Source organism: Taudactylus pleione, unplaced genomic scaffold (genome assembly GCF_031769625.1).
Source record: "Taudactylus pleione unplaced genomic scaffold, aTauple2 ptg000177l, whole genome shotgun sequence".
Classification (NCBI taxonomy): domain Eukaryota; kingdom Metazoa; phylum Chordata; class Amphibia; order Anura; family Myobatrachidae; genus Taudactylus; species Taudactylus pleione.
The window spans coordinates 1,101,909-1,129,378 of record NW_028284579.1 but is presented as its reverse complement, the minus strand read 5'-3'; the positions used below and the strand labels follow the sequence as shown (position 1 = coordinate 1,129,378).

Sequence of the window (27,470 nt, the reverse complement as noted above, 5' to 3'; positions counted from 1 at the left end):
TGTTCTGTCTGATTATAAACATATTTGCATGGATAGCAACCGGCTTCCCTGAATGTCACTATGTTTGTGTTTTTAGCTTCACATGTTGCCACGGCAACGGGTCGCGCCTGTGATGTTAGCAGTGGGCGTCTTCATGCTGGAACCGGATGCCACGGCGTCTGCACGTGGTGTGGTGGAGGGTATGTAAGTACCATGTTTAATCTGTTTATGTATCTTGAAAACGATGCATTAAAGCATCGAAATGTTGATGTAAATACCCTGCCTTTTGTGATTCTTGTGTCCGGAGTGCCGCTGGTTATGTGCAGTGTGTTTGGTGGCTGGTTCCCGGCTATCTACAGAGGGCACCCTTATCTCGGGCAGTAAGCGGGAGTGCCATCCATATTGTGTATACTATCAGGAACACTGGTGGCAGGACCCGGTTTTCCTTGGAAAGAGGCACCCTCTGTATGTGTGTATTATCTTCTGCTACATCTCTTGTTTTCTTGGAATTATGGCTGAAGGGGGCCTGGAGGCTGTGGATGAGTCATATGATGCTATCAATATTGCATTACAGACTAAAGGCATGACTTTATCCTTCTCAGAATCTGAAGCTGACAATATATTGTTTAAAGAGCCATTTTATGATACTATGACTAAACCTGCTGAACAGATATATCGTGATTTATTAAAATTGAAACAAAGGGAACTTGATGTTTACTATCACGGAGTGACTCTAAGTGACTATTATAAGGATAAACGCATTCCTCGTGGTTTCCGTGTGCGGAATTGCCCGACTATTGGTCGCCATAATGTCTCTTTCTGTAAGAGATGGATTTGTGTTCTTAACAAATGTAGTTATGATCTTATGCTCCTCGTAATTGAGGAGTCATCTCGTGAGTTAAAAATCACTAAGGATAAAATCTGTGCATTTGAGATTGAATACAAAGAGACCCTCAGTGCAGATACTCAGGTCGATTGGTTTGAAAAATTAAACCTACAATTGGCAAATTATAAAAGAGACCTGATTAATTTCAAAAAGTTGAAATTGACAAAAGTGATCAGTGATTATGAGCATAACAATGTTTACAGATGGATCAGTGGATAACCTAACCAGCATAAACAACGGAGTGGACACCGTAGACCGTATGGCGACTCTGATATTGTGACCACGAGTGACTCTGACAATGTGGATAACACTTTTGGTGTTTCATCACAGGTCCCTTTAGGGACGCGTACCCGGAGTCGAGGCACAGGTCCAGGAGACAGCACATGAGGCGCGGAAGGCAATGGTCGCGGAAAAGGACGACCAGGGAGACCTCCGTTACAGAGGAAACGTTAATCTTCAGTTTATCTAAAAGAACTCTGACTGATCCTGAAGTGCAGGTATTGACTAAAGGATTATCTTTTGTCCCAACGGTCACCTTCAATGAGATGGACTGGGAAATTGAAAAGTATAAATTGAATAGAAAACTTAAACTACATGAAAAATTTAATGGCATTAGGGCCAAACCTACTTTGCCTAAACAATCCAGTGATGTCCCTCCTACAGTAGCGAAATTAACATCTAAATCGACCTATGATCCAGTTTCTAATAATCATTCTATCAAAACGTTTATGAACATGATTGATAGGGATGTGGGTGATGTATTAAAATCTAATGTGGTGATAGAATAATCTATCTCTAAATGAGTTTGAAGCATTGAAGTCACTAGCATCATATACTGATGTTGTCATACGACCCGCAGATAAGGGCGGGTCGATTGTCATTCAAGACCTTGATAGTTATAAAGCAGAAATAATGAGACAACTTGGTGACTCCAATGTTTATACTCTACTTCAGCATGACCCCACAACACGGTTTAGAGCCGATTTACAAGAGTGTTTAGAGGGTGCTGTTATGGAGGGGATGATTTCTGATTTGTGGGATGCATTGTTGCCTGAGTATCCGATTACTCCTGTGCTATACACGCTCCCGAAGATACACAAGGGACTGAGCAACCCCCCGGGACGCCCGATTATTTCGGCGTGAGGGTCATTGTTTCAGCCCTTGTCTGTATACCTTGATTCACTTTTACAACCATGTGTAATAGGTCACCCTGACCACCTGTTGGACACAACATAATTTCTTAACAAATTGTTACAGCTAGGTGACATACCGGTGGATTGCTTATTGTGCAGTGTTGATGTCTCAAACTTTTACACTGTGACACCTAATCCTGCTGGGTTAGAGGCTGTGAGGCTTCTTATTAATGAAAATCCTCTATACAAGGGCCCTGATTGTGTTCTCGTGATCAAGTTGCTTGAAATTACCTTGACCCACAATTTCTTCTTATCTGACGGTAAAATATACCTCCAGTGCAGCGGGTGTGCAATAGGGTCGAATGTGGCCCCATCGTACGCCAACGCTTTTATGTATTCTGTGGAAAAGGACATCTTTTTTCCAGGCCTGATATATCGGAGTGTATGTTGTTTTACACCCAATATATAGACGATATTTTTATCATTTGGTCTGGTTCACGTGATAAATTTATTTAATTGATTGATAAACACAACTCTTCTGCTAGTCCAATTAAATTGACGTATACCATTGATGAGCTTGCTGTTACCTTTCTTGATGTAGAGGTTCGTAATCAAAATGGCAAAATTATCACCACTTTGTACAAGAAGCCCACAGACCGTAATTCCCTATTACATGCTACGAGTTTTCACCCTAAATCGTCTAAATTTGGGCTACCCTATTCCCAATTTATACGTGTATTGAGGATCTGCAGCGATAGAGGTTGCATCACTTAAGATTGATGAGATGATACAAAGTTTTGTGGTCAGGGGATATGATAAACAAATGTTGTTTAAAGCAAAGGAACGAGCTTTATTAAAATCTCGTGATGATCTACTATGCACGCAGAGACAGAAGCATATACAAAAACGTTTGCCTTGGGTACAACATTTCAATACAATTAGTGACAAGATCAATGGAGTGTCTAAACAACATTGGCCGATTGTACAAAAGGATGTGGATCTAAATTTGAGTGATACCAGCCTGATGTCGTTATACACGTGGTAAAATTATTCGGAATTGGGTGTTCAGAACAGACATTAGTGATATTGACAACTTGGAAGGTGAGGGCTTCTTAAAGCCCAAATTGGGATGCTTCAAATGTCTTAACTGTCTCACTTGTAGATATATGACAACTGGTGATTCCTTTTACCATCCTCACAGCAGGAAGAAATATATCATCAGGCACAGAGTGACCTGTACAACTGAATTCATTATGTATATGATCACTTGTCCCTGTGGTCTGAGCTATATTGGGAAGACAGACAGCACATTGCGTGAGAGGATGGCTCTGCACCGGTCAGCTATTAGGGCAGCCATTAAATTGGGTGTAAGCGAAAAACTGGTGGCAAGACATTTTGTTGAAGCACAACACAATCTAGCTACACTTAGATATATTATCATCGACCATGTACCTGTTTGGTCAAGAGGCGGTAATAGATCTAAAAAATTATTACAGTGGGAATCTCGCTGGATTCACAGATTGGGAACATTACAACCGAAAGGGTTGAATGAGAACTTAGGCCTTCATTGTTTCCTGGAGGGTATGGTTTTCTGTTTATTTATTAGATCTTTCCTCCTTTTACGAGGATTTACTGTTTGGGGATACCCGAGAGTTATTTCTATAAGATTTGGTATAGTGGGGTTCATCACTGCTATGATGCAGCGACTACGGATGTCTGTCCGGGCTGTTGCTCTGGGAGTGATGTTTTCCCTTAGTTACTCCTTTGTGGAATCTGTTTGGGCTCATAGCTGTCATGTCTGTCAGATTATCCGGCAAGGATGTTTCCTTAAAATTTGCATTATAGATTGAGATTTAATGATTGCTATTTGTCTGTTATATGTATAAGCCGGCTTTATCCAGTAATTTTTGATGTTCATATTTCAATCAGTTTCTGTGGTCATATTGGCTATATTATAAACATATTTGCACTGATAGCAATCGGCTTCCCTGAATGTCACTATGTTTGTGTTTTTAGCTTAACATGTTGCCACGGCAACGGGTCGCGCCTGTGATGTCAGCAGTGGGCGTCTTCATGCTGGACCCGGATGCCGCGGCGTCTGCACGTGGTGTGGTGGAGGGTATGTAAGTACATTGTTTAATCTGTTTATGTATCTTGAAAACGATGCATTAAAGCGTTGAAACGTTGATGTAAATACCCTGCCTTTTGTGATTCTTGTGTCCGGAGTGCCGCTGGTTATGTGCAGTGTGTTTGGTGGCTGGTTCCCGGCTATCTACAGAGGGCACCCTTATCTCGGGCAGTAAGTGGGAGTGCCATCCATATTGTGTGTATATATATATATATATATATGCCCACCTTAGTAACCCTGCGACAAGGGTACAATGTACAGCATGCAGATAGGCAGCACTCCGAACAAAAAACTCCACACACGGCTGGATAAAAAGTATGATACTTTTTATCCAGCCATTTGTGGAGTTTTTTGTTCGGAGTGCTGCCATTCTGTATGCTATATATATATATAAATATATACACAGAGGGGGGGGGCTGACGGACACTAGCAGGCTGCTGTAGACGGAAAGAAAAATGCTCCATCAGCCCATTAATCCGGCCCTGCTTATATCTCATGTACAAGTCTATTTGTTAGCATAATGTGTATATTTTAATTTATGCAGTATCACACAATGGGTGCTTGTTTCTGTGTTTTAAAAATATATATTTTTTTTTTATAGCCCCACCCCGGGCCAGCCACACATCCACCTTCCCCATGGGTCCGATATGCTAGTATTGTTTAAATTGTATATTACATTTTAATAAAGTATATCAAGAGATATCAAACAGCAGGTCAAGTGGAGAACTTACAAACTTCAGACATGTATGGCCTTGGTCAGTAATAAAACTCAGGACTCCAGCACTTTTTTCAGGCAGCAGAACTCCCCACAGTGCCACCATGCTGACCAATACAGTAGAATGAGTAGTGATGGCCATGCCCATGAACCGGTGTAGTAGGGAACTCTATAAGCAATGTGCAGCAGCACTGTTAAAGACTATAAAAAAAAAAAAGTCCTTGCCGCTTCTGCACTTAATTGATTTTTGCCCCTTTAATGTTTGTTACATATATTGGTTAATATTTTCTGTATTTTTTTTTTATAGTCATTTGTTTCTTTAATAACAAATGCTCAAATCTATTAACCATTATTTATATTTCACCGGGATGTAGTCTGGAAGCCGACGGTCTAAATGCCGACCGCCGGCTTTAAGACTGCTTTGTCCGGACTAGGGACGAATGACAGGCATCTAAATCTAGACGCCTGTCATTTGCTTGACGTCGGGAGACCGGCGCCCGGCATCCCGATCGAGCGGATGCCGGGCGCCATAGCGGACAGCCGTGGGGTGGGGGGAGGGTTAGGGCTCCCGGGGGGGACTTAGGGTTAGGCACCCCCCCCGGGAGGTTAGGGTTAAGCTAGGGGGAGGGAGGGTTAGGCACCTCCCCGGGGGACTTAGGTTTAGGCAGCAGGGAAGGGGGGGAATTAGGCACAGGGGGGAAGGTTAGGCACCCCTAAGGAGGGTTAGTAAATACTTATCTTTAGGACGATCGGGATTTCCTCCTTTGTCGGGCATCCGCTGTCGGGAATTGAACACATATCACACCCATTTCACCTACATATTATGCAGAAATGTCCAGAGAAATGGGACCTCCATAGTGGAGTTTGCAATCCCCTACATACAAAGGGGTCATTCCGAGTAGGTGCAACAGCGTGGAAGCGTGAGCAACGACATTGCAAATTGGTCACCCTGGCGCCCGAACTCGTGGATTTTTTTTTACACAGCCCAATGGGACTGCAAACAAAAAAAACAGCAAGTCTGGATGTATGTACCGTAATAACATACAATAGATTATAGAGTAACCATACTTACTCACATTGCAAGCCAGCTATGGGATTGACCCATAGCTGGCTTGCAGCCAATTAACCTACCATTATGTATTTGTAGTGTAGGAGGAAAACTGAGCCCCAATGTGAGAATATAAACTCCAGAGAGATAATCACCCAGATTGCAATAAACCCATGGCTCCAGTCCTGAGACTCCAATGAAAACTGTACTACTGTACTGTGACTCATTCATTCCAGCTGAGCCATGCTAGTGTTACTGTATGCACTGCAGTAAGGAGTCATTTTACACATTCATCTAAAATGTAGACTAAATTGCTGCGTTATAAATACACAAGTGAATGGGTCAGCCAAATTTGCAAAGTTATATATACTTATTTTTTTTAATCTACCATAGCAAGTGCCAAATCCTAAATGATGTCAGTTCAAAGACCTGTGCCTCATACTGCAATGTACTTCCAGATGTGCATTAGTCACAACACAAGAATGGCAATCTATTACATCTAATGAGAATCGTATAGAAGAAAAAAACATGTATGTACCTGGAATAGGGCTTTAGAACGTAGGTGCCACATGCTACATGAATGCTGTATGTACCATGTATAAAATATGCACAGAGAGAGAATATGAATACTTTAATGGAGTGTAACGGAATCCCCCCGGAGCCGGTCCTGCGCCCGTTACTGACTAACGAAGTCAGTACGAAATCGTTCATGCAAGGAGCGAGTGGAGTCGCAGCTAGGGAACACGGCGGCGGGTGATGCACAACGGCAGAGCCGCGGTGCAGGGAGGATAGGGTGCTGCATGCTCGAGGAAGGAGGGACGGGGCGCTGCTACGTGTACTGCTCGGTGCAGGAGGGGATGGGGCTGCTGCGTGCTCGGTGCGGGGGGGGGGGGGGAGGGTCAGGATGACCCGGAAGCGCATGTCTCTCCGCCCGCAGGAGCAGCCTCGGAGATGGCGGAGTGGAAGGAGGAGGTGGAGGTGCTGGTGCAGCGGGTGGTGAAGGACATCACCGGCGCCTTTCGCAGGAACCCTAACATGTGAGTGATACTGCTAGCCAGCGTGACGTCATACACCAGCATTATGACGTCGCTAGCTGTCAGGCGGCCCGGAGGCAGCGATGCTGAAGTTGGTAAACTTTCAGTCCTGCTGTGTGTGGATGGCAGCCCCTGGTGTGACATGTGTGTAGCAGACATCCAGGCACATCACACGTTGTATATTATAGCTGGTTCCCCGCCGGCTGTGTGTGTGATGCTGCACCGCTGTGTAACCTTCAGTCTGACTGTCCTCCCACAGGAGTGCAATCCCATTACAGAGCTGCTGTGTACTAGCACAGTGTCCCGCCTCCTGTGTACACTTTCTGTTCGGGGAACTCACACATACACACGTTACAGGGATAGATCCTAGAATGCACCTGTGTCCTGGAATGGTCTTGCTGCAAACACATTGCATGCCCTAATAATCCTTAGGTCATCCCATTTGATGCCATGTTCCCAGATTACATAATGCACTGTGTGCAGCTGTATGAGTTCTGCACGTCTTAGCTCCTGTCTGGTCAGTGTTGGCTTGTTTCACATTATTCATTTTAAAAAGTTCCTAAAATTCGCTTTTTTTATTTGTAAGCCTCCAGCTCTTCCTGTTTAAAATACTCAGTGGGAGCCCTGTGATGCCTCCCAACACATCCTAATCACAAATCGATACTTTGGATTAGTGCATAACACATTTTTGCTTGTGTTCATAGACGCACTTGCTCAGCTTGGCAATTTTTTTCAGATACAAAAAACTCACCTGTAAGCATCACAAAATCCGTAAACAAAGCACTCTCTGCTGGTGACAGGTACATATGGGAGATTTCCCCTCTGCTGGACTTAAGGTGCCTACACACTTGGCGATGTGCTCACGATCCAACATTTCCCTTGAACTCTCCCCCAGCAGTCCAGCACACAATTTGGTGTAAAAAGTGTCCAATGTGCATCCTTTAAGGTGCCCACACACATACTGACTTTTCATCCAATTTGACCGATTTCAACGAATCGTGACGACAGATCATGTAAAAAAAATAGCCAAATCGTGAGTTTCTATTCTTTATCACGATGCCGATGCTTGTCCCCGCTCGTCGGACCTCGCATCTTCAGATCTGCCGTGCTGTAGGGCAGATTAGCCAATCTGGGATGCAGTGCACTGGCTTCAAGATAGATCTTAAGTCAGTTTGGACATTTTTAACTCCATATCGTGACCACGACTGCCTGGGGAGAGTTCAGGGGAAATCGTGTTCATCGGCTGATTGGGAGCAAGTCGGTATGTGTGTGGGCACCTTAACTTTTTCCAGTGCTTCATGTCCCAGATTGCCAAATCTGCCCTACAGCATACGGCAGATCTGAAGATTTGATGTACGACCTGCGGGGTCGCGCATCGTGATTGTGAGTGGACACTCACGATTTGGGCATATTTTACACGATATGTCGTCACGATGCGTCAGAATCTGCCAAATCATGTAAAATATCGCTAAGTGTGTAGGCACCTTAAGGCCCGTATTCAATTGCCGGCAAAAAGTCCCAGACTTTTCGCCTGCCGGACTTTCCGCTGACATCGCTGGTTTTGCCTTTGGAAAACTATTGCGCTCGTCGCCGCTTTTCGCCCTATTCAATTGCAAAGGACGCAAAATCACGTCCCGGCGAAACTCAAACAGGCGAAAAGTGGTGTCAGATTTGGGGAAATCAGTCTGACACCCCCCCAAAGAATCACTGACATGGGGGATCACTATAGATGCCCTGCTGAAGGTATTTGGGGTGCTGAAATGCTCTCAATTGCTGCTAATTAGCGTCTTTGCACAAGTGGTGAAGAATAGCATTTAGCAGTTTTTTTTGTCTAAAATAAGTAATCCCAGCAAATTTGGGGTACATGAAAATGGGTGCAAGCATGGTTAAAAATTGTTAAAGTGATGTTTTAAAAAACGCACCTTATGCAAACACCTGCAAACAAAAAAAAATACCGGGGGCATACTTGGGAGACCCACTGGAGTCTATTTCTCTAGTTTTTAAGTTTGTCCCTCAACTTTGTTTTTTTTCGCCTCCAAAATAAAAGTACTTTTTTGGGGTGATCTAAAGTATTTTGTTTACATTTTTTGACGCAGTTTACCTTTGGGGGACTGTCCCAAGCCTGCTGGTGTGTTCCTGCAACTTTGCACCCCAAACCCCCAATTCTGCACTTTTTTCCGCCTCCATTCAGATTCAAATCTTTTTCGCTGGTTACAAGGCGCAGACTTTTCGCTCCGGTGAAAAGTCTTTGTAATTGAATACGGGAATAAGTTTCCGCCTGGCGAAATGATGTCATCGGCGGAAACTTTTAGCTGAAAACGGCTTTTCTCGGCTAATTGAATACGGCCCTAAATCCTAAAGGAGTAACATTTTGGAAGAAAACTGACTTGGGTGAATCGAATTAACTGTTGGCTGTAATAAAGGCCTGTTATCAATTAAACATATTTACTAAGTAATCTTTTCTGCAGCTTCAATAGAGCAGTAAAGATAGTTCAGATGTCACAGTATGATATGCATATAATGATTAAATACTCAGGGCCTGAATCAGACTCGTTTGCTTGCAAGTGATCGCTCGGAACGAGCAATGTTTTGCAAAGTGCGTATGCATCGCAGTGCGCAAACTAGTACGAGCGATCGGAAAGTAATCACTCAGCCAGCAGAGACAGCCTTGCTGAATGCGTGACAGGTCAAGCCGTTTGTGAGTGGTAACAGGCAGGCCACTGGAAACGGGGGAGTGGAGGTGTGAACACAGGCTTGCCTGAGCATCTTAACGCGGTTTCAGAAGTGTGCATAATTAACAGGCAGCATCATAGTACACGTCACCTGGTTGAATTATACACTGAAGTGCTCGCAGTGCTTGTGGTAGGGTACAGTGTACCGCAAGTGCTGTGGTCAGTTCCAATGGAACCCGATGTACCGATAGTTGCATTCACTTCCTGCAGATGACGTGCGCTAGTGGGCGGCTAAACACGGGCTCGTGGGTGTCTGCAAAAACCAAGTGATCGCACGCCAAGGCATAGTGGGCATGCTTATGCCTTGCCGTGCAATCGGCTGCCTTGCCGTCCCTTAGCTGAATTTGCATACGCTGTTAGCGAGCGTCTGCATCTAGCGGCCGGGTCTGAATCAGGCCCTCAGTGTGGTACCTTTTTAGCTGTTTCTCACAAGTTTCTTTGCCTACCATGGCCATTTATCAGAATTGAAAGAAATTTAGTTAAATTTTGTGTTTATGTTGGTTATTAAAGCTGCATACACGCGTAAAGATTTTCTGTACAACCATCCAACCAGTTGATTGGTTGGAATGAAAATCTGATAAGGTATGAAAGCAAATGACAATCAGCAATTTGCTCCCAAACGCCGTAAAATGGACAAAAACTGTTGTTTGTTAAATGTTCGATTAAACAATTTGTTCAAACTTGTCTGAACGGCCATTTTCAACTGTTTTCTGGCATTTAGGAGCAAATTACTGATCATCAGTTACTACCATACGTTACCAGATTTTTATTCCAACCAATCAACTAGTTGGATGGTTGGACAGAAAATCTTTACGTGTGTATGCAGCTTTACTATTTATTTCATTATTTCGCTGTTTCATGCTTTATTCCACTAAATTCTGTACTATCTTAATAGAAAATGTCAATGATTTATTTAGCTGGCATATCCATTTTACTTTGTAATATCTTGCATCTTTTTTTGCACCTTGCATATAACTTGGGAATACAACCTGAAGGGATGGCTCACTTTTATAATGATTCTAGAACTGTGTGAGCGTAATGCTCAGTCTGTTATGGATGAGCTGTAAGCATGTTGTTTACTTGTTTAGCTTGCACTGAAAATCTGGCACGGTTTCAGAAAACTAGTACGGAGTGTTAGCAAAAGCTTATGTAGCTGGGGCAATGCAAGACACATATGAATTCTTATTTTGTGCACATTAATATAATATATCCTGCCATATTCTTGTACTTAAGCCTTGCATGTTATAGTACAGTGGGACTGTGTACCTGACACAATATACACCTTTTATATTCTGTCCCTGTCTGAACTAAAATATTAAAAATGTAGTTGATACATATCTGACTGTGTTATTTGACAGATATGATCCAATAAACAATATAGTTTTGCTATGATTAATTGGGATGTGACTGATATATAATTTGTCTTTATCATAGAGATGAAATTGGATTAATCCCGTGCCCTGAAGCAAAGTATAACCGGAGCCCTATAGTACTAGTAGAAAATAAACTGGGTGTGGAGAGCTGGTGTATCAAATTCCTGCTGCCCTATGTGCATAACAAACTCCTGCTTCATCGGCAGAAGAAGCTATGGCTCAATAGAGATGGTGAGCAAGTTTTTATATTTGGGTTTAGTTTGCGCACACAGTATGCATTTTATATTGTGTTTCCATTCCAAGTCAAGACTACACTAACAAACAAGGCATTCTTCATGTTTATCTCTAGAAGGTGAAGGTATAGTCAGAACACATTTGTTTCTTTAATACCAGGTTATAATCTTCAGTACTTCCATCCTTTCCTATTTGGTTACTGCTGTAAGCAGGGCCGTAGCTAGGGTAGTGCGGCCGGTGCCATCGCACAGGGCACCACTTGTCAGGGGGTGCTGTTTGGGCCTATCAAATTTCTGTTTATTATCATTCTTGCTTGTAGTTTCCTCTTATTTCATCCCCAGCATCTCCTGGCCTCTCCTATCTCTTCCCTGGCCCTTCCCCATGAGGCCATGGCCCTTTTTTGGGTGCATTATGTCCCTTTGAAAAATGAGGGGGGTGCCAATGCTCTTTCTGGCACAGGACACCAAAAAGTCTAGTTACGGCTCTGGCTGTAAGCATAAGATTGTCAGCTCTCTTTGTAAATGTTAATTTGTCTCATCTGTAAGTGAATTCTTCAGAGATACATAATTGTGTCACAGAAAAAGTCACTTAAAGTATTCAGCACCATTTGGATATTTTATCGCTAATGTAATTGTTCCTTTAGGGATTCAGTGTCCTTATAAATTATATGTCCCCATCAAAAGTGGTTATTGCTGGATCCCAGGAAATTTTATATTCTGTGATAATGTGCAACTTTTGGCGTTCCAATGAAAAAGATTAATTTCAGGTTTAAGGGCTCGATTCAATTGAACACGAATTAAATAGCGCCCAGAAGGAGCTTCCAGAGCTATTCAATTCTGCGCGCTATTAAGGATTTCTTCTTGCATCCCTCCAAGTATGCGAGCAGAAATCTGACAAAAGTACAGGCGCGATGCTGTTTTCTGCCCTTAGCGCCGCGGAAACAGCATCGCGCCGTGCAGTTTATACGGAGAATGCCAGTTCTCGCAACTAAACACCATGTTTAGGGCGCGAGAACAGGCATTCTTCGACCTAACAGCGCGCAGAATTGAATAGTTCCAGGAGCTCCTTCCCAGCACTACTTCATTTGCGTTCAATTTGATAGGGTATATTTACTTTTCTGCTGAAAAGGGGTTATAATTGTTTTAAGTATTAACGGAGGTTATCGCGTCCTTGTAGGAAGTTCGGGTATCATGCGCTCTGCAAGTTACTAAACTGTGAAAAGCCTAGCTTTCCATAGTTACTGTACCATGAAATACATAATGCCAGCTGAAGCTGGCAATATGGAAGCACTGTTGCAAGCGGAGGGGAAAAAGTGCTCATTTTCACTCCCTCCCCAGGATGTTGTCACTGTGACTCTCTCAGCGGTACATTTATTAATTGATGATAAACCCTTTTTTTTCTGCGTTTTTGACAAAGAAAAGGGATTATTACTGCTTCCTTAAAATCTATTAAAAGGCTGTCCATGCAGAAATTATAGATTTCTCTAGCGGCGCCTATGGTTTCTGTAAATAACGAGGACGACATAGCCAGATAAATGGGAGATTATCAATTTTTTTGCCTGTAAAATTTAAAACCGCAATTGCCATTAAGTGGAAAACACCTGGTTTTCAACTTTATAGTATTGCTGTTTTAACTTCTTCAGGCAAAAAACACAGATGATACTTGGATTTGAAAAGACACCATTTAGTAAATAAACCCTTCATTGCCCCATTTTAAAGAGTAATTCCTCTAATTTCTCATAATATTTCTATGTTTTAATCTGTTCCAGATTTAGTTATATTTGTTGGGAACAAGATCTGTAAGGGTACAATGGGATAATGTTGACATTGCCCATATCATTGAATGTTTGTTAAAAATCTAAAGTGGTCTCCACATGAGAACAAACAGTACATTTGTTCAGATCTTGGGTGTACTTCAACAGATCAGCTCAAGATAGACTTGGCTAGCTCTGTAGATTTTACATATTCTAAGGGTCCTTTGTCTGGAGCTAGACTGATAAAGGGGGCTTGTCTCTGTTCTCCTTAATTCAGGAGCAGTTTCAGTTACTTAGGGCCTGACAGAAATGGCCGCTTTTACACAGCCGCTGCATCTTTGTACGCAGCGGCTGTGCTAAAATATGCAAAAGCTGCAGGAGGCGTCTTGTGTAAAAAAGACACTCACTACAGGCTCCTGTGATCCAATGCTGCGCTGCACTCACTGCAGAGATTAAAATTTTTGTTTGCCACCTAACCTCTATGCTAAAATGTGGTTTGCTAAACTCTCCCAAATATCTATGGAAATTAAAGCAGTTATCTTGGTTACAAACCTTTGAAGTGTCTACCAAATATATCCATGTCAAAAAGGAAAATGATCAGCTCCTACATTTTAAACCCATATTGCTGCTGATCCTATTTTGGCACTTTTTGGCCTGGTCACATTCCAACGACATTATCCATATTTATTATGCATTACCCACTTAAAATATACATATAAACTTTGAATATTGTAAAAACAGCTTTAGTTTGCTTATTTCTCCCCACATGGCAAAGACAATTAACCCAAAGAAAAAAAATAATTGCAAGTATGTAATTTTTTTTAAAACCACTTTTCCAAAACCGCAAAAATCATGATTCACCTCATATAGAGTGAGATGTATTATAGCGGGATGGATCGTGCCAAGGCGAAGCAGGAAGCACTACCGACGAGATGTATGAACATCTCGTCTGCCGGACTGGGAAAATAAAAAAAAATCCCCCCTCCAGTGATCCCTGCCAGAGCCCTGTGTCTCACGTCTCGGCAGGCTCCACTGGGCATGTGCGAGATCTCGCAAACATCGCAAGATCTCATGTACAACCCGGAGCCCAATAGGCCACCACAACCAGGGACAGTGATGTCCCTGCTGTTGTGGTTGGCATTTGCAGCTGTCGAAACGGTCAGTGCCACTGATTGTCCATACATTGGGTGGCAAATCTACGCACTATCTTGTAGATAACAGCGCCGATAATGACCGGGATGCATTTACCACCCAACTCCATATTAGTACATGGGGTGAAGCAGTATCGGTGCAGTGATACCACTAAACCCCTATATCGTCGGTTAATACATCTCCCCCAGAGTTTCATAATGAAATCTGCACTTGAATATGTTAATGCATTTTTTTTTCACTACTTTGAATGAAATGCAATGTGTAGTTAGAATGACAGATCAACATGGCCCTTGTGTTTTTTGATGCAAGGCTATGGGAAGTCTGGGCATGGAGATTTTTCCCTCTCTTTCATGGTGAAGCTGGTCACATGAGTGCTAGAATGGGGGAAATAGAGCACTTTTAACAATCTCATGCCCAGTTTCTGGCTTTTCAAAATGTATTTAGTGTATTTCAGAAGGGTGGGGCTAATGACATTATCAAGGGGGGGAGTTTTATGCAATACCGTGTACACACTAGACCATAAAAGTGAATATGATAATGATATCGTTCATATCGTCTAGTGTGTAAGGTCCGAATGACCAACAATGCACGCTCCTTAGGGGAGATAACGATGTCTGCTGTCGTCATTCTGGTAAATCTGACGATATCATCAGGAACTGCCTGTTCGGTGATGTGGCAGTATGACGTCACTCAAGGATATTGTTAGCGGTATTGTTTAGTGTGTATGCACTGTAGTTTGGCCGGCAGTTCAAGGGCAAACACTGACGATATCGCTCATGGAGCATATCGTCTAGGTGCCATTTCGTGTCAAATCAACACACTTTTTGTTAAAATTTTACCTCACCAGCTCAGATTTTGTTCAAATTTGGTATATGGAGAGTATATATGTAGTCTAAGAAAAATTCAAAATTTTGTTTAAATATCTCATGCTGTTTAAAAAATATGTAAAGTTTTAAAAATTCTGTCAAAAAATGCACAACCAGCATATTTTTGCCATAGCAGTCATTTTACTGTGTTCTTGTATGCCCTTTCCTATGATATACAAAACTATAGGCTTTGTGAGGAAAAACTTTTATCCAAATTCAAACTGAAATTTTTGATCATGATTATCTCAAAAAGTGCATCGACAAAAAATTTCTGGAAATAGTCTATACTAATGTTAAATGTTGTTCCAAATTTAAAAGTGGGAGGATTATGGGTTCATAGTTAAAAATAATTTTAAAGCATGGTAGTTTATTAAAAAAAGCCAGGTGTATTACAAGTAGTAATAGGTAATAATAGATTTGATGGCTTTTGGTTTAATTATATAATATAACTCTCCAATTTATCACTTTCCAGAGCTTAGTATATATCTGTGCATCTGGGTGTGTGTGCATCTCAATGGGAGGTATCCACTTGTAGATATACAAATGACAGCACGATTACGACATTGCAATCGTGCTCTCGTTTGTATAGCTAGTGATGTGCCTAGACTGAACATTCACTCGTTCAGTCCAGGCACATCCCTCATCCCCGCACATGCTGAACCTAACGAGATCGTCAGGTTGACCAGCATGTACGGGCGATGTCGGATGCCAGAAGCGACCAGCGGGCACGCGCATCGCTGGTCGCTTCCGACCAAAACATGCCCGATGCATGCGCGATTTGCATGTCGTTATCATGCAATCGCATGGCTAAATCGCTAAGTGGATACCCCCCTTAACTGTGTAGGCAAGTTATGATGTCTTATGAAGAAAATGCCTTTATGTTTATGTTGGCATAGTCTTGTAAATAAATTCCATAGCGTACATTTTTTTAGATTTTTAGACTGCCCTGAGTGGCTGAGTGGCTTGTACATTCATGAGTAATCCATGTCATTTCTTGGTAATAGTTTTCATGTTTTAACCAAATAACTGACTATTTTTCCAGCAAAACTGGTCAGAAATTGGCGAGTTCTTGGAGATCCATGTGTAGAACAAATTTCCTCTTCAAAAACGCAGCAGGTCGGTGTGGTCACACCTTGTCAGCTGAAGCACAGCTGGCTGCTTTCGCATCCTATATGACCATGTCAGTTAAGTGGTTATGGGAAAACTGATTAAATTTCTGCTCGAGCCACTGTAATACAACAGAACAATAGACCCAAGTTTAGAAGGCTGAATAAGTCTAAATGTGAATATATTGTACAAGGGATAAAACACTTTGATACCTGTGTCATCCTTTTATCGAAATACTAGATACCTAGATGGTAGGTATATGTATAAAGCTTTACTATCTGAGCAGTAGCTGGCAAAATGAGGGCTTAAGTGCGTGGGCATCCAGACATCCCTATGCCCTTCAAATGCTTTCAGTTCATGCAAAATCAATGAAACAGCGGCAGCTTTCACAGAAGTGGATTGTGCTCTCATGTGTTATTTAGGACGTTTTGTCCTTTCTTCTCACATCAAAGCAACTAAAGATACCTAGATGGAGCATGTGCACTGTAAGAACAAGAATTCTTCACAGACCACATAATACTGTTTTCTATTTTGTGGCTGTTTTGTAAGAAAAAAAATATTAGATCTGTAATTTAGTAATTTGAATAAAAAAAGTACTGAAGTTACCATCACTTATGAGTCAGTTAACAGCACAGCTCAGGAATACATTGACCCCTGTGACAAACACTCTTCCTTCTTAGCATTTGAATGCTCGTTAAAATGCGACAGGCTGAATAAGTAGCGTGCACATGTATGTGGAGTACAGCGTGCCTATGTGGGGGACATTGTACCTTTAGGGTCAGTGAGACTTGTTTACACATCCACAAGAGAAGAAGTAAGCAGTGAGCACATCGTCATCCTAATTTCTAGTGACTATCCCAGGTGTTAAATTGTTCTTAGTAATGTGTCTATTTTTCCAGTACTAATCTAATGCAGTATGCAATTTCTTATTCTCTGTAATGGATGCAATAAGCACAATTTTACTATATATATATATATATATATATATATGTATGTATGTATGTATGTATTTATGTATATGTGTTTGTGTGTTAATAGGTGTTGTGGTACAATGCCTACTGGACCAGTGGTGGTCAATAGCAGGTCTGTTGGCCTTAATGGTCTGGCGAGCCTTAATCTGTGGCCCCTAGTTTTAGTCTTTTCAATCTGGCTTATTCTCTGCTTTGTTTAAAAGCAGATTATAAGGCTGAACAGTAGCAGCTAACTTCTACAGCCAGGGTAGTCCACAGCATAACCAGCGGGAGGAGGAGATAGTGTCCAGTGTATTCTGTACCATGTGCTCTCCATCCGTAGCCTCTGGCTCAGTGGCTCAGTGTCCGTAGCCTCTGGCTCAGTGACAGACGGTACTTTGGGATGAGTAATGTGCTGAGATTCTTTTGGGACTTAATATGCAGCCCTTTTCAAGTTTGTAGGACGTGTGGCTCTTGAATTATGCCTGGTTGCCCATTACTGTCCTAGCAAATACTGAGCAATCTTAAATATATTTGCTCTGTAGTAAAATGTCCCTGAGGGGGAACAAAAAAAAAAAAAAGACTGTTTAAAATGTTTGGAACTATGTTGCCCACTTGTGATTATGTTCATGAGGGCAGGGTTTCATGTAGTAGTGTGAGGATGTTACAAGGAGCATGGAGACAGTCTGGAGGTTGAGCTTCTTGTAACTGGTGCAGGAAGAATTTGGCATCAAATGCATCTCTACAAAAAACTGCAAATTGTTCTAGGTTTTCTGAGTTAGGAGTAAACAAAAAATGAGCAAGTAAAGCTGGGTACACAAGGTATGATGTGTACCCGGCGATGCCATACTCGCTCTGATTGCTGATATATCGGGCGGTCCTCACACATGAAGTGCTCCGATATGCCGCCTCCCCGCATAGACCAGCAAGGGATCTTACATCCCTCTCCAGATCTCTTGTGCATGCAGAAAGATCTTGAGGAGCGATGGAGGACCCCACGGGAACGCACAGCAGACGATATCCTGCCCACACACGGAACGATATAGCTGCGATATCGTTCCAATCCGTTGAATTGCCCGCTATATCATTCCGTGTGTGGGGGCCTTAACTGTGTACATAGACACACCATGTTGCACTACAAGGGGTGCAAATACATTTATTTATTATGCATGCAGGGTGAATACTGGCTGCTTTTGCATGTAGCCAACAAATGCGGGACAGCGTTATTTTTACACAGCAATTTAGATCTGAGTTTGGACACGCCCCTCCCAAATCTAAGGCCACACACTAGACCGATATTGTTCCAACCAGCCAACTAGGTGGCTGGTTGGAATGATAGTTGGGCAGCGAGTGGGAATTAGGGATAATCAACCATTTGCTCCCACACGCCGAAAAATGGCAAATAATGGTTGGTTCAACTAGTTGGGAAAATAAAACATGTTCTAATGCAGAGGGAACTTTCCCCCCCAACTGAGCAATAAATCAGCGGCAGTGAGGATCGGTACTGAATCAGTCCTGCAGCGCTCCTGCTGCACTTCAGCTAGGTGCCTTTGTCTGCCTTACTAGCTTCACCCCACTCTCGATTGCACACAACCCCCCCATGATCACAGCACCCCCTTAGATTCATCCCGACACCCTGCCCACATCACTGTACCCCCATGATGAATAAGGAGTAGCTGGGATAGTGCAGAAACATATTTGGGAAGACTCAATAAGGGTTTAGAGGGTTGTTGAAAATATTATCTAAAATTGATTATTATTCTTCCTTTCTCTTACATTTCTTATACCCCACTTGTAAAACTTGTAAGTGCACCTACTTTTCCAATGTGTACAAGCAACTGAGGGTGCTTGAAGACACCCCAATAAAATCATTTTGCTCCTGCTATAGCTTTGTTGTCTTTCTTTGTTCATCAGAGTGAGGGGATATTGTGTTATTATTATGATGAGTCACTTTTCTGTTTTTTGAAGATTGTCACTTGCATTGTAAGTACAGAGACCAGACATGATGTTTGCAGAAAAAGTAATTACAGGATGGATACCTTCTCATATTTGTCTGGGGTGCTAGACAGATGAGTGAGGTTATTCTGTCCTGATATTCTACATTATAGTATAGCGTGAGGTTCCAACCTTTTCAACCTGTACTTACATGTGTGATTATAACTTTATTTTTATTTCTGGCTGATACTCTTCACATGCTGGAGGAAAATGCAAAGTGTTTTCCCCTCTGAATAGGAGGATATAATGTGATGTATAATTATTGAAGGCATATAAATAAGAATCTCTAGTTGTCTACCAATATTATTATTTTGGTTTAGAATGCATTTTAAGTGTTATACTGCATGCAATTGTCAGACTTATTATGGAGGAGAGAGGGACCTGCTAATAAGACTACGAGGGGTATATTTACGAAGATTCGAGATAGGTTGAGATGACCATCTCGGGTGATTTATTAATTTTTTTCCTACTTGCAAATTTACTAAAGGCAAAAGACGTGTGAGTTAGAGAGAGATTTCTCTTATCTCACTCGTAAAACTCGGATGAGATAGCAATCTCAAATCAAATCACAATGGGGCCAAATCGGAAGTACTTTTCACCTAAAACATACATTTCTCAAATTTACCCAGAATCGGGATGACAAGCTCGGGTGAGATAGGAGCAAACTTTCTGTCAAGCTCACTTTTCAATCTCTCAACCCCTTGAGCTGCGAGATGGTCAGAAGCATATACAAATCATTGTGATTTGTGTATGTTTCTTCCTGTAAATGTTTAAAAATGAGTTAATGTTTTAGGGCCCACACCCCCCCCAAAGCCTAACCAGCCCCGGACTTGCCACCCAGTACGTGGAACAAAATGTGTAGGGTTCCACAGTAATTTAAGAACCAGCAGCAGGGCCAGATCTGGTTTTAAATATAGGGAGAAAAAATTAGCTAGGGGTTCCCCATATATTTAAAACCAGCTCCGGACCCTTTCTGGTGGGGGACTGATGCCACAGCCAAGGGAGCCCTTCACAGGGCCACCCAGCCGCAGCATCAGCCCTGACCGCTAGTCAGCCCAGGCTAGGGATCCCTGGGGAGTTGGGCACCTCACCAATAAAGGGATCCCCCTCTCCAGGGCACCCCTGGCCTAGGCTGATGGCCCAGGGCTATCCCCGCCACCCCTGGGCGGTGGGTGGCGGGTTGATACTGTATGTGTAGTGTTAAAAATAGAATTAACAACATTGTCTTTACAGTAGAACTGCAGGTCCCAGCAAGCCTCCCCCGCATGCTGGTACTTGGAGAACCACAAGTACCAGCATGCGGGGCATTAAGGGGCGCTGGTACGTGTGGTTCACCTGTAAAGAAATGTGTAAAAAAAACACAAAACACACACACACACACCATGAAAATAAAGATTTATTACATCCATACACACTCACATACTCACCTGCTGCCAGATGTTCACGTCCCCCTCTTAACGTAAAGTATCCTATGGAATTACCTGAAAAAAAGATCCAATACTCACCTTTTGTCCCACGATGTTCTCCGCAGAAATCCAATAAGGGCCACGGACACGCTGTAACAACACGCTTCAGCATATTGTTACAGTACGCGAATGACAGCTCATGGAGAATGAGCTGTTATTAGTACTGGGCCGCGAGCCAATCAACGGCGGCTTAACATTAACATTGAAACAAAATTTGACGGCAGATAAGAATCACGTGGCCCATCTAGTCTGCCCCATTTTTAAACATATTATTACCTCAACCCTTATTGATCCTTACTACTTCTGAAGGATATCCTTATGTCTATCCCATGCATGTTTAAATTGCTCTACTGTCTTAGCCTCTACCACCTCTGATGGGAGGCTATTCCACTTTTCCACTACCCTTTCTGTGAAGTAATTTTTCCTCAAATTTCCCCTGAACCTACCACCCTACAGTTTTAGAACATGTCCTCTTGTTCTAATACTTCTCTTTCTTTGAAGAATGTCTCCTTCCTTTACCTTGTTAAACCCCTTTATATATTTGAACATTTCTATCATGTCCCCCTTTCCCTTCTCTGCTCCAAACTATACATATTAAGAACTTTTAGTCTTTCCTGGTATGTTTTGTAGTGTAGACCTTGCACCATTTTAGTTGCCCTTCTTTGTACAGTTTCTAATGTATTAATATCCTTCTGGAGATATGGCCTCCAGAATTGAACACAGTATTCGAGATGAGGACGTACCAATGACCTATACTATGCTATTATCACTTCTTTCTTTCTGCTACTGATTCCTCTCCCTATGCAACCACGCACCTGACTTGCCTTCCTCATTGCTTTGTTACAATGTTTGCTTGCCTTTAAGTCACCTGAAATAGTGACTCCTAGATCCCTTTCCTCTTCAGTAGTTTCCACTATAGTGCCATTAATACTATATTTAGCCGTTGGATTTTGGAGACCCAAGTGCATTATCTTGCATTTTTTGGCATTAAACTGTAGTTGCCACTTTCTTGACCATTCCTCTAGTTTACCTAGATTATCAAGCATTTGTTTTATGGTGCATACACACGGTCAGATTTGTCAGCTCTGTCAGATGAACGATTTGAACGATTTTTACCAAAGATTTGAACGATTGAACGATTTTTGACTGCATTAAAATGAATGGAAATCGTCCAAGTGTGACTGCAAACACATCAGATGTCAGATATCGTTATCTGACCATCGGGAATGCGCCTCGTTCAAATCGTTCATCTGACAGATCTGTCATATATGTCAGATTTTCCTTCAGATATGAACGACTGAACGATTTTTAAATCGTTATCGTTCAGATCTGAAGGAAAAATCTGACCGTGTGTATGCACCATAATCCCTCTTGGTGTGTCTACCCTGTTGCATACCTTTTGTGTCATCTGCAAAAAGGCATAGTTTCCCTTCAATACCATTTGCAATGTCACAAATAAAGATATTATAAAGCACTGGTCCAAGTACAGATCCCTGAGGTACTCCACTGGTAACATTTCCCTCTTGAGATTGTCTCCTATCCTGCAGCCTTGATCTTATCCATTCAGCTATCTTTGTAACCAATCCCATGCTTTCCAGTTTATTTAACAGTCTGTGATGTGGAACAGTGTCAAAAGCCTTACTAAAGTCTAGATAAGCTATATCTATGCCCCCCCCCTTTATCTATTTCCTTAGTCACCCAGTCAAAAAAGTCAATAAGATTTGTTTGACATGATCTCCCCCCAGTATATCCATGCTGTTTGGGTTCCTGCAATTGTTGGATTTGAGATAATCTACAACTCTTTCTTTTAAGAGTGTTTCCATCAATTTCCCTACTACTGATGTAAGCCTTACTGGTCGGTAGTTGCTTGCCTCTTCCTTGCTTCCACTTTTGTGCAGTGGGACAATGTTTGCTCTTTTCCAGTCCTCTGGAATTACTCCAGTAGCTAGTGACTGGTTGTATAATTAGCGGCCGCTCATTGGCTGGGACCCACGTGGACTTCAAAGGAGGAGCTGCTCATTGGCTAAGTCCACGTGGGTCCCAGCCAATGAGCCACCCCTGATTGGCTCGCGACGATCGGGATGCCTGGTGCCAGTCTCCCGGTGTAGGTAAAATGACAGGCGTCGAAATTTTGACGCCTGGCATTTAAACCTTGCCGGGATTTAGCAGTCGGGAAGCCGGCGGTCGGCATTACGTCCGCTGGCTTCCCAACTGTTTCCTGATTTATTATGTCTTCCATGCTGCTGACAAAATAGGCTGGGATCAGTACAAATTGTATGTGCTGGGATATGAATTACTCTTAAATGAAAATATACTTTTTCTTGCTGATAAACGGAAATACCTCACATGCAATAATTGAAATATACTACTCCATGACTGCTTTATAAGGAATTGTGAAATTGTCTTATCACATAGAGAGAAAAAAAGAGACAAAATATTTTCACCTGCTTAATATTGACGATCATATGCTCCATGTATGAATATGGTTACAAGTATGCTAAAAAAAAAATCTTTAAATTGGACATTTGGATGGTTGGAGGAAAAGGTACTCTGATGTATAGCCAGCGTAAATCTCTCCGTACAATTTAAATCTGCCACACCTGCAGTGCAATATGGCTATGTCAAGATGCCCAGTTATACCCCTTTTACACTGGCCAAATAACCCCAGTCATGGCTCAGTGGAAAAGGGTCCCTGAAACATTACCCAGGTCCAGTGACTCGGCAATCCAACCCGGGTAGCGAGCAGGGTTGGACCTAGGAAGGATTCAGGTTATGGGGCAGTGTAAACGGGTGACCTTGGGCCCGTTTACAGCATAGGAACAGCTAGCTCACTGCCACTTAGAGATGATGTCCTCTTAAAGCACTGGCAGAAAACTTAATACTTGCAACCGTGTGTAGTGTAAACGGCCTGACACTGGTATTAACCAGTCTCCTTCCGCAGCCTAACCCTAAACCTCCGCCAAGTATATAACCCAACACCTAACCCGCATCCTAGTAACAGGTACTTTTGGTTTTAAGCCTGGCGCTGGCTGGATGTAGCCCAAGATAAATTGATGAGAACGCTGGACATTGTTTTTTTATTATGCCCTAAGGGTATACCTTATTTAAGCTGGAATGATATAACTTGCCTATGATGTCGCTTCCAGTGGCATCTAATGTGACACTGAGTACATTGCATTTGGCACTATTATATAAGGAGATTAGGATGCACTAGGGTGTATGCTGCTGTCTTGTCTTGTCTGATGGGTTTTTGTCCTGAGAAAGGTCTCGCGCTGTGACCGAAATGTCGACCTTAATCATTCTTGTATTTACAATGTGAGTAATAAAATTCTTAATTTGAACAGAAGCCCTGGTGAGTTTTCTCTAATTTTGTGGATTGTACATGTGCTGCCTTTATGGGCGTGCTCTGAGCTTTGTACCCTAGGCATTGGATTCAGTGTAATGAGAGTGCTGACCTATTACTGAACTATATTGCAAAAAGAGGCCCATAATGGCTTCTTTTTTGGCTGTGCACCGATTCAGAATTAACAAAATGCCCACTGTTGGGAGGAGAAACTTTAGTTTCTGTAGTTGTTGGTGTGGGGTTCTTAAAAAAAAATGGTCACTGGATCTTCTCCTATTTGTTATATATGAGGTAAGAACTGAGTTGAAAAAGAAAAAGACAATGGCAGAGATTACTGCCTTTAATAAGGGTTGCACACCAACCTTAGCATTTGCTAAATCAGAGCCTTGGTAGGGTAATCTGCAATCTCAGATTCAAAAATCTAAAGTGGCTCTAATATGTTTTAAAAGAAAGAAACTTGAAACTGTAGAGCAGGATTACAAAAATCATACTCTTTCTCTGGTTGTCTGGGGATGGTAGCTCAAAGCGTGGGTCCTATGGTACAAGGTAAGGTATAGATGCCAATTAAGAGCTGATACCTTCAACACCTACTCCTCACAATCCTTCTCTGAACACAAATTCTTTACCGCGATGTGGGGATTTTTTAGGGTTAGCAACTCGCTCACAGGGAGAGGAAATGCCCAAAAGGGTACTGTACAAGATAAGGAGGTCTTTAAAAGACCCAGTAATTTTGATCCCCCGAGTTTGAAAACCTTTTGAAAAGACTAACAAAATGAATGTGAAGCAATTTGACAATCTTGTCGATGAAAAAAAAGCCCCTAACTCACTTCGTAAGAACCATTCCATTGTAATCCGAAAGGTAGCTAAGGTAGGAGCAGTTGTGCTCCAGACCGTGTTTGCTTATGATTTAGAGATTGCAGACTCATTGACATATATAAAGGTAGACGTTAAATCGGTACCCAGAATTAAGAAAGAGGAATCACTGACAAAATTTTTAACCGTAGATCACCCAATTTGTCCCATTATTTATACATTGCCAAAAGTGTGCAAGACAGTGGAGGACCCACCAGGTAGGCGAATAATATTGGCCCGGGGCTCTATTTAACAGCCTCTGGCTGAACTTTTGGTTTTCATCTGCATCCATGTGCTAGGGGTACTGACAGTTACATCAGGATACTGGTGATTTTCTAGAAGGTCTAATGTTGTTGAACAACTTAACTAAGGGTTGCTATTTAGTAACCATGTATGTCTGCTCCCTATACACAATTATACCACACAAGGAGGGGATAGAAGCAGTTTGTCAGTCTTTATTTAAAGGTTCCTATGATGGTCTACTTATAGAGTTTATTTTATTGTTATTGCCAAAAGTACTTGAGCTGAACTATTTTCTCTGCCAAGATGACTCTTTTGTACAACTAACGGGGATGGCCATGGGTTCCAATTTGACATCGGCATACGTCAACTTATACATGGACAATTATTAAAGGTGTCACATTATGCCCATGTTTGTGCAGCACATTCTTTACTATAAGCGCTTTATCGATTATGTTTTTATTGTCTGGAATAGCAATGAGGAGACTTTTCATGAAAAGACCAACAAAGTACAGTTTGACACCAACTTCTGCAATGAATGGAGAGAATTACAGAATATTGTTGCCCAACACTGGCATGTCCTACTGATGGACAATGATTTGAAACAATCCCTGGAGACAAGATCTTAATTTAGTTGGCGCAGGCCAAATAACCTGAAGGGCAAACTGGTCAAAAGTCACTATCTAAATAATCCAAGGAGAAAACCAAAACTAAAAGGGACTTTCCCGTACGGTAAATGTAAGGCCTGCAAATTTATCAGAAAAAAGGATCAAGTTATTCACAGGTATGAGAAAAAGATTGACTTACAACAATTCATCATTTGTGGTGCAATGGGGATCATATTTTGCCTTGAGTGCAGCTGTGATCTCAAGTATGTGGGCATGACCACTTGGGCGTTTAAACAGAGAATCCTTTAACACGCTGGCAACATCAAAAATGCTAGCAGTGACCTGTTAAAGTTGAAGAAACTTACATCTGTCACCAGACATTTCCTGAAATTCCTTTGCTTTCCTTTAATACCATACATACAATATTAATTCTAGTATTTTTGTGTGACGTCTCATTCATATATTTTGATTTTTATTTCTCAGTGACTTTTTATGAGTATACTATATTCTGCACTTTTCCTATTGATCCATTAATATTCACCTAATGCTTGAATACCATACACTATCTTCATATCCATTACACCTTCAATAGTTCCTTTTAGTTCTATACACAATCTGATGTCCCCCAAGTAACTATTCCCTAATATTACACGTAACAATACCCTTTCCCACCATTATTATTCATTGAAAGCCCGTTTTGATTATCACTTTTTTCATCACTATCTCGCTTTTACATTTAATTCACTTAAGTATTCTTCTTTCTATGGCTTTCCACTTTCACACTTTTCTAGTACATCACACATAATAATAATATACTACTTTTTTCCCCACTCCCCCTTTCTCTCTTGTGTAGTTTTTCACACAAATTACTGATTAATATAATTTAATTGCTGACTATCCGTATCTTTGACTATACACTGCCATTCACTGACACCAGTACATTAGTATTTAGGCATCATATACACTGTACCATATCTGACATACATTTTTGTTAGTATTTTTCAGTTCCTTGAACTTTTCAGTAATTAAGACCTTTACTTTTATATAATTTTTTATTTTTTTTCCCTTTAGATCACAGGATTAATATGTCACACTTATTAATATCGATGTATAAATCTGTTTCTTCCCCTTTTGCTAGCCCTTGTTTCTTCATATGAGAATATTATAGAGATTATGTAACATCTCCATTCTCTCTCAAATCATGAATTGAGCCATTTGCTACATTATTCCTCCTGCTGATCTCTATGCTAATCATATACGAGACTCCTCCAATTAATATACATACGTTAGACTGACCAATGATGGCCTCTAATACTTACTGCAAGAGAATAGCTTGCGCTGTGATTGGCCGACACACAGGATATGACTTCCTGTGTTCTCACTTCACCGTAATCCAACTGAGGAAGCGCCAGTGTGAAACGCACGTCTTGGACCGGGGGTTCTCGCTGTGCACATGCTGGATACCCACAGCAGCACGGTGTAATGTCGCTCCCCTAAGCAGACATCATCACTTGTTAATTTGAACATATGGGTACCTTTTCTTTTATTCTGTCTCCCTTCCAGTGTGAACGGTGTGTGATAGTGGTATATTACTCTGCAATGCCATGGGTAACAGAGCCGGTATCCATCACAACTTTCGCATATGCAGCACAATACTGTCTTCATATTCTTGTATACAGAGTCATATTGCTCACTGACCACCAATACCCTATGGCATATGATTAGCAGCAGCATAGTACCCTGAGCATATACAGTGTTACTTTTATTTATTCTCTTAACTTTTTGTTTTCTTATTTATTCCTCCTATACATACTCTCTATGAGCACTCTCATTGCAGATTTTCAGGGAAGATTCCTGCAAAATACTTATCAGGTCC

The 27,470-nt window shown here is 41.8% G+C and overlaps 1 protein-coding gene across 1 annotated transcript in view; it reads left to right on the top strand.

The window, feature by feature from the left end:
* The first annotated feature begins 6,804 nt into the window (after positions 1–6,804).
* Positions 6,805–27,470, top strand: part of PTAR1 (protein prenyltransferase alpha subunit repeat containing 1) — a 60,475-nt gene continuing 39,809 nt past the window's right edge. Inside the window, exons 1-2 of the mRNA XM_088475708.1 lie at positions 6,805–6,926; positions 11,090–11,259. Coding sequence (XP_088331834.1) covers positions 6,841–6,926; positions 11,090–11,259 — 256 coding nt within the window. The 5' untranslated portion in view covers positions 6,805–6,840. The remainder of the gene's footprint in view (positions 6,927–11,089; positions 11,260–27,470) is intronic.